The 10,628-nt window shown below is 42.4% G+C and overlaps 1 protein-coding gene across 2 annotated transcripts in view; it reads right to left on the reverse strand.

Moving 5' to 3' along the window:
* Positions 1–1,808: 1,808 nt before the first annotated feature.
* AP5M1 (adaptor related protein complex 5 subunit mu 1) overlaps positions 1,809–10,628 on the reverse strand; it is a 9,580-nt gene continuing 760 nt past the window's right edge. The window contains exons 2-8 of one of the 2 annotated variants that reach the window (XM_057373239.1): positions 6,708–7,353; positions 5,169–5,396; positions 4,585–4,724; positions 3,758–3,843; positions 3,541–3,656; positions 3,211–3,307; positions 1,809–2,147 (exon numbers count right to left, since the gene is read on the reverse strand). In XM_057373239.1, the coding sequence (XP_057229222.1) occupies positions 2,065–2,147; positions 3,211–3,307; positions 3,541–3,656; positions 3,758–3,843; positions 4,585–4,724; positions 5,169–5,396; positions 6,708–7,353 (1,396 nt within the window). In that variant the 3' untranslated portion in view covers positions 1,809–2,064. Of the gene's footprint in view, positions 2,148–3,210; positions 3,308–3,540; positions 3,676–3,757; positions 3,844–4,584; positions 4,725–5,168; positions 5,397–6,707; positions 7,354–10,628 lie in introns of those variants that run through there. The other variant, XM_057373240.1, reaches the window with a different exon arrangement.

Consider the following 10,628-nt stretch of genomic DNA (forward strand, 5'->3'; position numbering starts at 1 on the left):
AAAGCTTACTACTTTCCTACCTTGCTAATATTTATGAAGTATCCATGAGAATGGGCCTTTCCCAAAGGCCAGGAGAAGCTCTCCCTCTGCCTTGTCCCTGTTGTGGGTGTCCCACAGGGGTTGCACCATGCTGGGTGAAGCTGTTTGCCTTTAACCCGGTGTGTTTTGCTGCCTGCCCCTTTCCTGGTGCTTTCCAAAGAGCAGGGTGTGCTGCACACTCACATATGCACAGAGACCTCAGCCACTCTCAGAAAGGCACAGCTCCTTCCCTCACTTCTCTCCCAGAGCTGTCCCTGAGTAGTGCAGAGCACTGCAGCAAGTGTGCTGGAGTCACAGTCCAGAGGTTTATGGAGCAAACCCTGACAACAATTCACAGCAGGTGATGGTTTAAGTTGAAGTTGTGACAAACTGCTCAGGGCTAGAAGGGAAACATTAGCTGACCCTTCCCTCCAGACCTGCCCTAATGGGGGTGTGCAAAGCCACCCAAAGCCACAGCTCCATTGCTGAGCACAGTTCCCCTAACCATGAGAGTCAGAGACAAGGGCAAGAGGGAAATAGATGAACAGGATTTATAAGAATCCCCTTCTATTAAGTGCAAAGTGTCTCCTTTTCTAACACAGTATGAATTTGGGCAGTGCCAYTGCTTCCCAGCATTTACCAGGGAATATTCTTTGAGTAAGAAAAGCCATTCCTGCACAGTGCTGCAATGCAGAGCAGAGCTCCCACCTCCCATGGGTAAGTGGAAGCTGAACACTGAGACCTGGTGTCCAGAACGGGATCTAAACCCTTCCAGCAGAGAGAGAGAGCTCCTCTGAACACTCACACCATGGTGTCCAGGCACATAGAAAACTCCAGGAGGGACAGGCTGGGTCCTGGGCAAAGTCAATAATTCACCTTTTGCTGCTAAATAAAACAGACACACCACCTGTGTGAAATACAGCACAGCACAGCTCTAAGTTTGCACTGCACTTTCAGCTGAACAGCGTTTCACAAGAATGAATCCACCCTCTAGAACATTTAATCAACCAATTAGATTACCCTTCAAATCCAGTATTTTTTTTCAAATTATTGCTTTAAACTTCCCTCCTTGCACAATCCCAAATCTGATTTACCCCACAGGRCACAGTGAAACACGAGGCAGGGCAGGAGAATCTCTGTTAGGACTCAGCATCCTCTGTTTTTGTGCTGCTCTCCAGATTCTGGCAGCTTCTCACCAGCCCTCCAGAATCTGCACATTTCCTGATAACTCTCCTAAAGTCCATATCCCATGTTCCTGCAGATCTCAAAATCAGAGGTTTGACTCTGTAAACTGAATCTTTTTCTGCCCACTTTTTCACAAAAAACAGCTCAGTCATGTTTTTTGGAACCTCCAGCAAACTTAGCTGTTTTCCCTCCTCAGAGCCAGTCTTGTGAGCTGAAAAACCCAGTTCACACCTCTGCTTTCAGAGCAAGYAGTTCCCAGGCATGTGTGAAAGGGAACTCACCACTTCTGCTGACAGGGGCAATAAAGGTTCCCTAATAAAAACAGTCTCCACTTATAGAAGTGCTGCTCATGCCATGCTGTCCTTTTGAAAATTCTTCTAAATTTTTGACTGGTGTGTATTCTGTACCCATCTTGTGAAAATAATGACTCCTGCTTCGAACTGTTCTCTGAACCTGGGGTCTGATCAGATTCTTGTGACTTYAGGACATGAATAAGATGATGAAACCTTTCCCATCCTGCAATGGAAAACCAGCGAAGCAACTAGGAGTAATCACGAATCTCAATGTCTGTATCTGTAACACCAGGTACCTATTTTGTACCAGTTAATGTTAGAAGGGAAAGTAAAAGCAGCCTCAGCAAGTACATCTCAAATTKTCTTCTCCAGGCTGTCAGCCAGGACTCAACAATTTAAAAACTAACTCATGTTTTTAAGACAAGGGACCTCTAGTTTGCCGTCAACAGAAATTTTTAAGAACACATACAAAGCAAAAGTGCTGAAGAGTATTTATTTTTACTGTATCATGACATAAATCTCATTAACACTGTGCTTTGTTTAAATATAAAAACTATTCACAAATAAATTAGTCAAGTAAGGGTTTGTACACCATAGGTGCTGGTGCTTTGGAATTCCAGATGTAGTAATCKGAAGAAATCAGTTCCCGGGCTAAAGATAAAAAAAAACAGGCAAGAAAAATAAGCATTACAGGGTGCCTTACAATCAGACATTCCTTCATCCAAGTTAAGTGACTACTAATCCATCCTTACCAGTTTACAGAAAAGGTATAATGGCCTCTTTAAACTGTAAGACTCTTATTATTATTATTTGAAAATCGTTTCTGATAATGAGACATTTAAAGTCTCAGCTTCAATTGCCTTTACTAATGTATCAGTCATGAGCTTAAAATTCAAACAGAGGTTAAGTCAAAAGCAGGTGGATRGCTTGGATTTTGTTCAATGAATATAAATTGCATGCTCAATATAAAATGTGAAAATGCTGCTTTTTTCTGTGTAACAATTTAGGCCTGAGTGTGACCTGTCACAAAATTAACAGTGTAGACCATGCTTTTCAGAAGGCATTTACACAGTTCTGCTACTATGACTGGCAGAAGTTGCAACAGACAGGCAGCTACAAATAAAAATGCTTCCAATTAGGCAGAGCTGCTCASGTTTAATGAGTGCTTTTCTGTGTGCCATTTAGGGTATTTTTGCTGCAGGCTTGGCAGTGCTTATGTGTTAACAAAACACAGATTTGGGTTCTGCTTCACAAATTCAAAGCAGAGCCACATGCACCAAGGGATGCTGGTGTGGTGACACTGACAGCAGCAGGCTCACCCTGMACACAGGAGCTGCCTTCTGTACCAGGCTGCTGCMAACCCACCYRAARTGTCTCTGACAAAGATATTCTAAAYACGGGGCCAGATGATGGAGGATCATTCTTTGTCCCCCAAAAAAGCTATGCCATTATGGAGAGCATGGGAACCAGCCCAGGGCAGAGGGGAGAGAGCCCCAGAGAAACACTGACTTTGTAACTGAGTGTAGGAGCTCTCATTGCAAAGGGWGAGGCCAGTCCCTACTCCAGGGATGCTTTAAGCATCACAAAAAAAACCCCAACTAAAAAGCAGAGAACAAAAGTCCAACTTTAGCTATGTAATTTTAGTCGTGGAGACCCAGTTTGTAACTTCAATATACAGTTTTCATAAAAGAGATGAACATTTTAGGCAACTCACATGCAGTGATTTTGGGTTTCCCTGGGACGAAGATCTGAACAGAATGCTGGTCTACGTAACATCCAGTTAGTGTAAAGTCTGGGATCCTAAAATAYAGCTAYAAAAARAGAGGGAAAAYATGATYAGATGCACATTGTCACMCTTGCTGTGCAAATCCTGGCAATCWGTGTCACAAGCTCTGGGTGTGCAAATGTACTCCACAGTGACAGGATGTCAAATCCTCTAGGCAGCAGAAGAAAAACCCWTGCTGAGTATAAAAGACTTTAAATCAATGTATCTTCAATTTAAGAGTGACTACTAAGGCCTCTTTTCCCAGAGCCCATGACTTACTTTAACATAAGCAGTGTTGCCAGTGCACACATAATCAGTTGGGTGCTCTTTGCCTGCGGTGCCAAAAGACACAGTTCCAGTCAGAGAAACTTCCAAAGATTTGGGGAACTTCTGTCCTAAAGGCAGAGACAACATCTATTAGAAGTCACACAGCTGTGCCCATGCTGCAGAGGAGGGGCCAGAGGAGGAAGGGCAGACACAGGGATGAGCTCCTTACCAATGACCCAAACCAGGAGGCTCTTCTCCCGAGACAAATCCAGTTGACCATGACTAACTTTGTGCTCTAACTGAGCAATTGGGCCCCTGCATGTGACAGAGGAGAAATAAAACCACTGGAATTACTATCATTCATTGTTAATGCCTGTTTTGTTACAGAAAGTGAGGGAATGCTGACAGAGATTTTTTATGTGCATACAGACAAATCACACCTATCTGAGCACACTGCTAATTCATGAGAAGAAATTACAGAGCAGGAAGRAATCACTGGGTGCTCTAAACCCAGTAATCACAAAGGAGCTGTTACATGTTTTAGTTCACTGATAGTGTTTTACTAACACTGTGATCAGCATCAGCAACTTTGTATCATTCCATCTTGGAATATTCCGGATAATTAGGCGGCAGCGTGGCTGTGGCAGCTGTCAGAGGGGCTTAGATGAAAACTATCGTTTTAATTTGAAATAACTATATTTTTGATAAGCTGATCTGTAGCTAGGATTAGCAGTCTTAAGGAACAGGTAACCCTGACTTGGAAGTGATCTCCAGCTTAATCCACCTGGAGGATTGTGGCAGTGTTTCACGTGAAAAAATACCACAGGGAAACAGGATGAGCAACAGAAGTATTTGGAACATTACCAAATATTCTGCTATAATTCTGTATTCTGGAARTTGGAGGAATTCCAAGGGGGCATTCCAACACTGGCAAGGTTGGTRTCCACTGGTAGTACCTCAATGGAGCATAATCTGTTATATTGACTCCTGATAGGCTCATTTTGGGAAGATCACACAGAAATGAAAGAAATTTATTTAGGCTTTCTTTATTCTTACCTGTTGAAGAAAGGTATGCGAGCCTCACAATACTCAAAAGAATTCTTTATGCTTTCATGAAGCTTTAAATTAACTGTTATTTTTATCTGCGATCCGTCTTCAACGAGTTGGTAACATCCCAAAATTGGTGGAACAGGAACCTGGAAAAAACTATATTCATTCTCMAGATATATTAACACCATCATCACAAGATCAGTTATTTACTGTTTTCATTGCTAAAGTATTTAAAAAAAGACCCCAAACACATATTAATTACTGACTGTGCCAAACTCTTCAGGCTGCTTGTGATACACAGATCTGGGGGATAGGCATCTGACATTTCAGAATGATTATGTTTTGTCTAATCTGGGCATTTCAATGGCTCATCTAAAGGAAGAGCAGCATTGTCAAGTACAGGTACCAGCAACTTCTGAACGTGACTTAGACAACTCAAGCTGCATTCCAAGCACTTTATTACATAAAAACCATTTTATATAGTKCTTTACTACTGATATTTGTCTCAAACTCATTCCAGCATGCCCARCAACACAGGTATTTTTATTCCCGTTTGAAGAATCAAAGTGAGGGCTGGGGGGTGTTGTTACCTGGGAAGTGTAGTAACACAAGTTGAAGGAATCTGAAGGAGGAATGAAAGGGAATTTGTAAGGTCCATTATACACAGAATCATGCAGAGGCTCAATACTAGTGGACATGAGCATGGCAGGGTCCACAGAAGTCACACAGTGATGGACCACAATGTCTTGGAGTGGGGGTGCATTCGTTGGGAGGTTCAGGCTGAGGGTGACGTTTGGTGCAGATCCCTCTATGTCACACTGGGAAAAAGGAAGTCAAGACATTATTCCAAAATACTTGAATCAAATCAGACTGAGATGTTAAAAAATAAAATACATTTTCAGTATTTAACAAAAATCACTAAAAGTTTTCAGCTGGCTTTGATCATTAGTACCAACCACCAGTACTAAGACATCAGTCACATGCTTGCTGACAGTCTAATTAATTRGGTTGCTTTTACAACATCCACTAAATGGATTCCAGCATGTTCTGATGGCCTCTGTGGTCCCATGCCAGCTCTGTCACAGCAGCCATGGGCAGTGTGTCCCTTGTCTTATCCCTCCCTGTGCCAGCTCAGCAGTGCATGATCACACCTGGGCTTTCTTCWTGCATAAGGCCATCCATCCAAGGCCATCCATCCACTGGGAACTGCCCCTCTGAGAGCAGGACACAGCTCACCCAAAAATCCCTACCAGCATGGTCAGTGGGAAATAACCCAGGCTTTGGAAGTGAAGCATTTAGGTTGGCTTCCTTCAGAGATGAACATCCCACCTCATGCAAATGATTAAATTACCACTTTATTAGCAAGTCTCTCCCCTCTTAAAACACTGGCAGTTACAGTGTACCAAGATAATACTGTGTGCTCCCTAAGCATAATTCAGAACAAAGAATGAATTAYAGTACAAATTATAGTTACACATTTTAATATATTTCATAATTATTATGGATCTATTTAGTAAGTATTCCCAGTTTTTCATACTAAGCAATGCCCACAGAAACTGTGGCTGCCCCATCCTTGGAAGTGTCCAAGGCCAGGCTGGATGGATCTTGGAGCAACCTGGGATAGTGGAAGGTGTCCCTGCCCATGGCACGGAGTTGGAATGAAATGATCTTTAAGTTCCCATCCAACCCAAACCATTCTGTAATTCTACAATGAAAATCACTGTCACATATAAACCATCCAAAATAATTATACAAGCTGTCTCTTTCACCAGATTCTTTATCAACTGTTCTTCTGTCATGAAATACCAACATTTGTGGGTTCAAAATGTTTTTGTAGTAGAAAAAAGGACAGAAGATTAAATTTTCATTTGGCAGGAAAACAAAAATGCTCATGTAAAGACACTTGTAGAAGACATTTAGACAACTCAGTCTGGATATATTTTGTTTAATTTCAGTGGTTCATTTAAAGTAAGAGCAGTGTGGCCAAGCAAAGGCACCAGTAACTCCTGAACATAACTCAGACAACAAAATTGGGAAAGTTTTCAACTCGATACATCATTTCACATCAAATGAATATTTATTTTGCACAGAAACTACTTTGGTCACACTTGCATTCCAAAGACTCTCACCTTGCAGTTCACAGCTCCATAAACTTGCCATGTGTCCACCACATCCCTCTGGTCATACTGCATACACTTGACCTTCTCAGTGATGCAGACATTAACCTGAGGTTTGCCYTTGTAGGTGCTGGATCTCCAAGCTGGCTGATCCTTATCCACAGGCATCTCCTGGATGTCCTCAAAGGAGCTGTTCAAGCTGCGGATGTTGGTGTTCAGCGGGGTGCCAAGGGGACAGGCCTGGATGAGCCGATTTTGGAGCTGCCCTATCTTTGTGTTCATCTCAGCCTCGTTTTTCCGGCTGGGAGAGATGTAGTCCATAATTCCTAACAACAGAGCCAGTCCCTGCGAGAGCCCATAGACGCTGAGGAGGGGTGGCCGTGGCTCCAAGGTGCCCTCCACCAGCGGGACACAGGCGTAGATGAGGCCGCTCTTGTGGAAGGCCAGCACTGGCCAGAGCTCCCCAGCAGTGGTGGACACGGAATACACAGAGGAGTGATTGATCCGGGTGCAGGTGTCCCGGTGCTCCACGAAAACGTGGTCATCCACCAGCCTGAGCTCAAAGAGCAGGGCCTTGAGGAAGGCACTGTCTGAGGGGATAGGGACGTGCGTGGAGCCGTTGAAGGTCTCGGCGCGGAGCTCGACCGTGGGGTAACGCCTGTGGGGAGAGAATCAGAGCATCTCAGTGCCACACGCATTTGTTCCACCCAAAATATCATCCCAGCTGAGCTTCCAGGGGCAGAATCACACTTCTGGCTGCAAAAGCGTTATGAAAATCTTGGGGTTATCGATATTGGGTTTCTCTTCATTTTTCAAATAACTCCCCAAACCCAGTGGTCCTAAAAATAACCTCATGTATGTGGAAACCAGCAGCAACTTGATAAAACAGTGGTGGGATCAAAATCKAAATCACTGTCAATAAAACTATTCCATGAGTAGCTAGGATTCATTTTAGCAGGTCTAAACTTTGAGTAAATACATTCTCATGAGAGAAGTTCTCACATATTTAAGAAAACAGATGTGCTATGTAGTAAAATGCCACTACAACAGCTTTTTACCTAGATAAGAGTATACTAGTGCTATAGCTTTGCTGCTCTGATAATAATAATAACAATAATGATAATAGTGATGATAATAATAATAATAACTCCACACTGTACGTGCAATATAAGTGACTTAAAGCCTTTATGACTTTTCATCATTTTGTTTTATCAATTATTTAWGACGAAATGATAACATAATAGACAGAAGTTTTGTGTATTTTAAAATAGGTATGTTGCAGCAATGTATATATTTAATTTCAAATTTTCAAGAGATAATATTAGAAAAAAATCATATTAACTGTTTTAAAGTATACCTATTATCCTGCAGCAGTATTATTTTTCAAAGGGGAGTGGRATGAATTTCTTCTCAAGCTAACCTAAATCCATCAAGAGGAGTGAAGTGTTGTCTTTTAATAAATAGCTGAGAAAGAAAAATTATTACTTCCACTAATGCACTGGTTTTGCCCTGTTTGGGAACTGCAGACTCCCCTGAGTGCCTCTTACTGAAGTTTGCTGACAGCCCAGCTTTCCTCCATGCTCTTTTGTAGATTCTCTTAGCAGTTATCCACAGACCCTCAAAATGCCCATCACAGGTCACACATGCAACATTTAATCACTTTATGGATCACCTTGTAGCAGACATTCTCAGACGTTTGTTTGCACTGTGAGCCATGCTTCCACACCAACATGGGAGAAAAAAACCTGCACATATATAAATGCCCTCATTTGTTTGTCTTTTTAAGGACACATTGACAGTCTGCTTCTTAAATTGCCACAGAACCTGCAAGCCTAGCAATGTGGGACTTTGTTATATCTACAACCTCAGACTGTAGCACTTCCCTCCAGCTCCTCAACACTTCCATGGATCTTATCCTGTTGCCTCTAAGTCCCACTTACACCATCTTCTCTTAACTGAATAGCTGGAGGCAGCTACATTTCCTTAGGCTTATTTTAAGTGACTGCTTTTTTTCCTTTGATTCTTAATCAGGCATCCAGGGCTTTTGGGTTTTGGTTTTTTTTTGTAAGGGAAAAGCAAACATAGACAGAGCAAAGCCAGAGCTACAAAATCYGTAAACAGGATACAGATGACAGCAAAACACCTCCCTGAGTGTTTTGAGCAAAGAAACAAAGTGGGTTTACAGCTCTAAAATTTATGAGACCTTGCAGAGCCAGTTGTTGATAAGAGGCTACATGTAACCTTGGTAAGCAACTCTTATTTTTGGCCAATGTTTCCAAAACACAGGAAGAGAAGATATTTCAGTCTAGTYTTGTCTTAGTCAAGTCCCAGTCTCTCTGCTCCATTTGCTGAAGCTGTCCCCACACCACAGCAGCCTTCTCCTCCTCCCACTGAATTTTCCCAGCCGAGTCATTAAATCATTAGTCTGCCCTTCAGATCCCAGTTTTTCAGTATTCCCTTCTAGAAAGTGATGCAAACTTCAAAAGATGAAAGTTTCCAGGGATGAATGAGCTTCGGGGATTCAAGAGAGAGACCATCCTCRTTGCCTGAATTAAGTTATGATCAGTTAAAAAAAAAAAAAGGGGAATGCTTTGATGTCCCCGATGTCTTCCCTGAGGTTAAAGATCAGGGCTCACGTATCTCCAGCTGAGTGCCTAAGTCCCGAAACCAACAGTTTCCATGTGATCCGGGCATTCTTTATATTGTCTGCRCGCTTTGTTGAATTTAAGGTCAGTTAGGAGGATAAACTTGGGGCGTCCACGGACCTATTATTTCCTCTGGGAACTTGAAAGATCTAAGTCTGGAAATCACTTGAAGCATCAAGGATAGTTTGCCCTTTTCAAAGGAGTGCTACTCCTTGTCTCTGCYGCTCAGTGTGTGACAAGTTACTTCACATATCCCTGTCACCAGCCCCTCCTTGCTCCGTGGTGATTACACTCTCTGAGGTTTTGGGGACAAGGCTTTCTCTTTATCTGTGTTTGTAGAGGGGAGGCCTCATCTCTAGTCCTRTAGGTAATACAAGGACCATAATACTAATCCTAAAACAATCAGAGGAGTGTCCAATGGAGAGATCTGTCTGCACCTGAAGATGGAAGATAGTCTACTTGCTCTTTTTTTTTTGTTTTTTTACTCCTAGGTTCTCCCTCTGGTTTTACTGAATTCAGACTATGACTGTAGGTCACTTTATCCAGATCTTTTTTTTTTCCCCAAGCTTTCCCTAGCCCCACTTATTTTTCCTCTCACTGTTTGGATTTCTCTGAAGTCACAGAGGAAAAAAAAAAAAAGGGTAACAAATCTTGCCAGCCCAAAAGCAGCTTGCCTAGCCCAAAGCGTTACTTAAAACACAGCAAGAATTCTCAATAAACTCTTCCTTTGGAGGAAGAACTTAAAACAAAATGTATGCAAAAACTAACATCAAATGGAATTTCTGCCCAAAAGATACTGATTTTTGTACAGCTACAGAACAACATGAAGAGAATATAAGTAAAATATAAGCAATAATACATGCTCTCTATTTTGTCCATTTTGTTACGCTGACAGTATTTCACAATCACTGCCTTGTCCTTTTCCATGTTCAGGATGGAGAAGAGCTGGGCAAAATCTTTACAGCAACAAAAAAGAAAGAGGAACAGGAAGGAAATTCATGTGCAAAATGCAGAAGTTGTGAAAAAAACCCTTATTTAGTTAAAAGCACATTATGTGAACGTGACTCTAAACTTTTTGAAATCGGGGGTCAGAAACGCACAGCATCCAGCGGCGCTGGAACGAGCCAGGGATTTATTCAGCGTCAGATGTTTTGGTGTTTTTGCATCTGTTCCGGGGGCCGAGGCAGCCCTGGCTGCTCCGAACACGGAGTGAACGGGGAGATTCCTCTGTGCTTCTCCCTTTTTGAGGGCAGGAGGGGCCGAACTCGGCAACCAGAGCATCCGATCC

This window comes from Malurus melanocephalus, unplaced genomic scaffold (assembly GCF_030028575.1).
Source record: "Malurus melanocephalus ecotype Western Australia unplaced genomic scaffold, MMel_1.1 scaffold_190, whole genome shotgun sequence".
NCBI classification, from domain to species: domain Eukaryota; kingdom Metazoa; phylum Chordata; class Aves; order Passeriformes; family Maluridae; genus Malurus; species Malurus melanocephalus.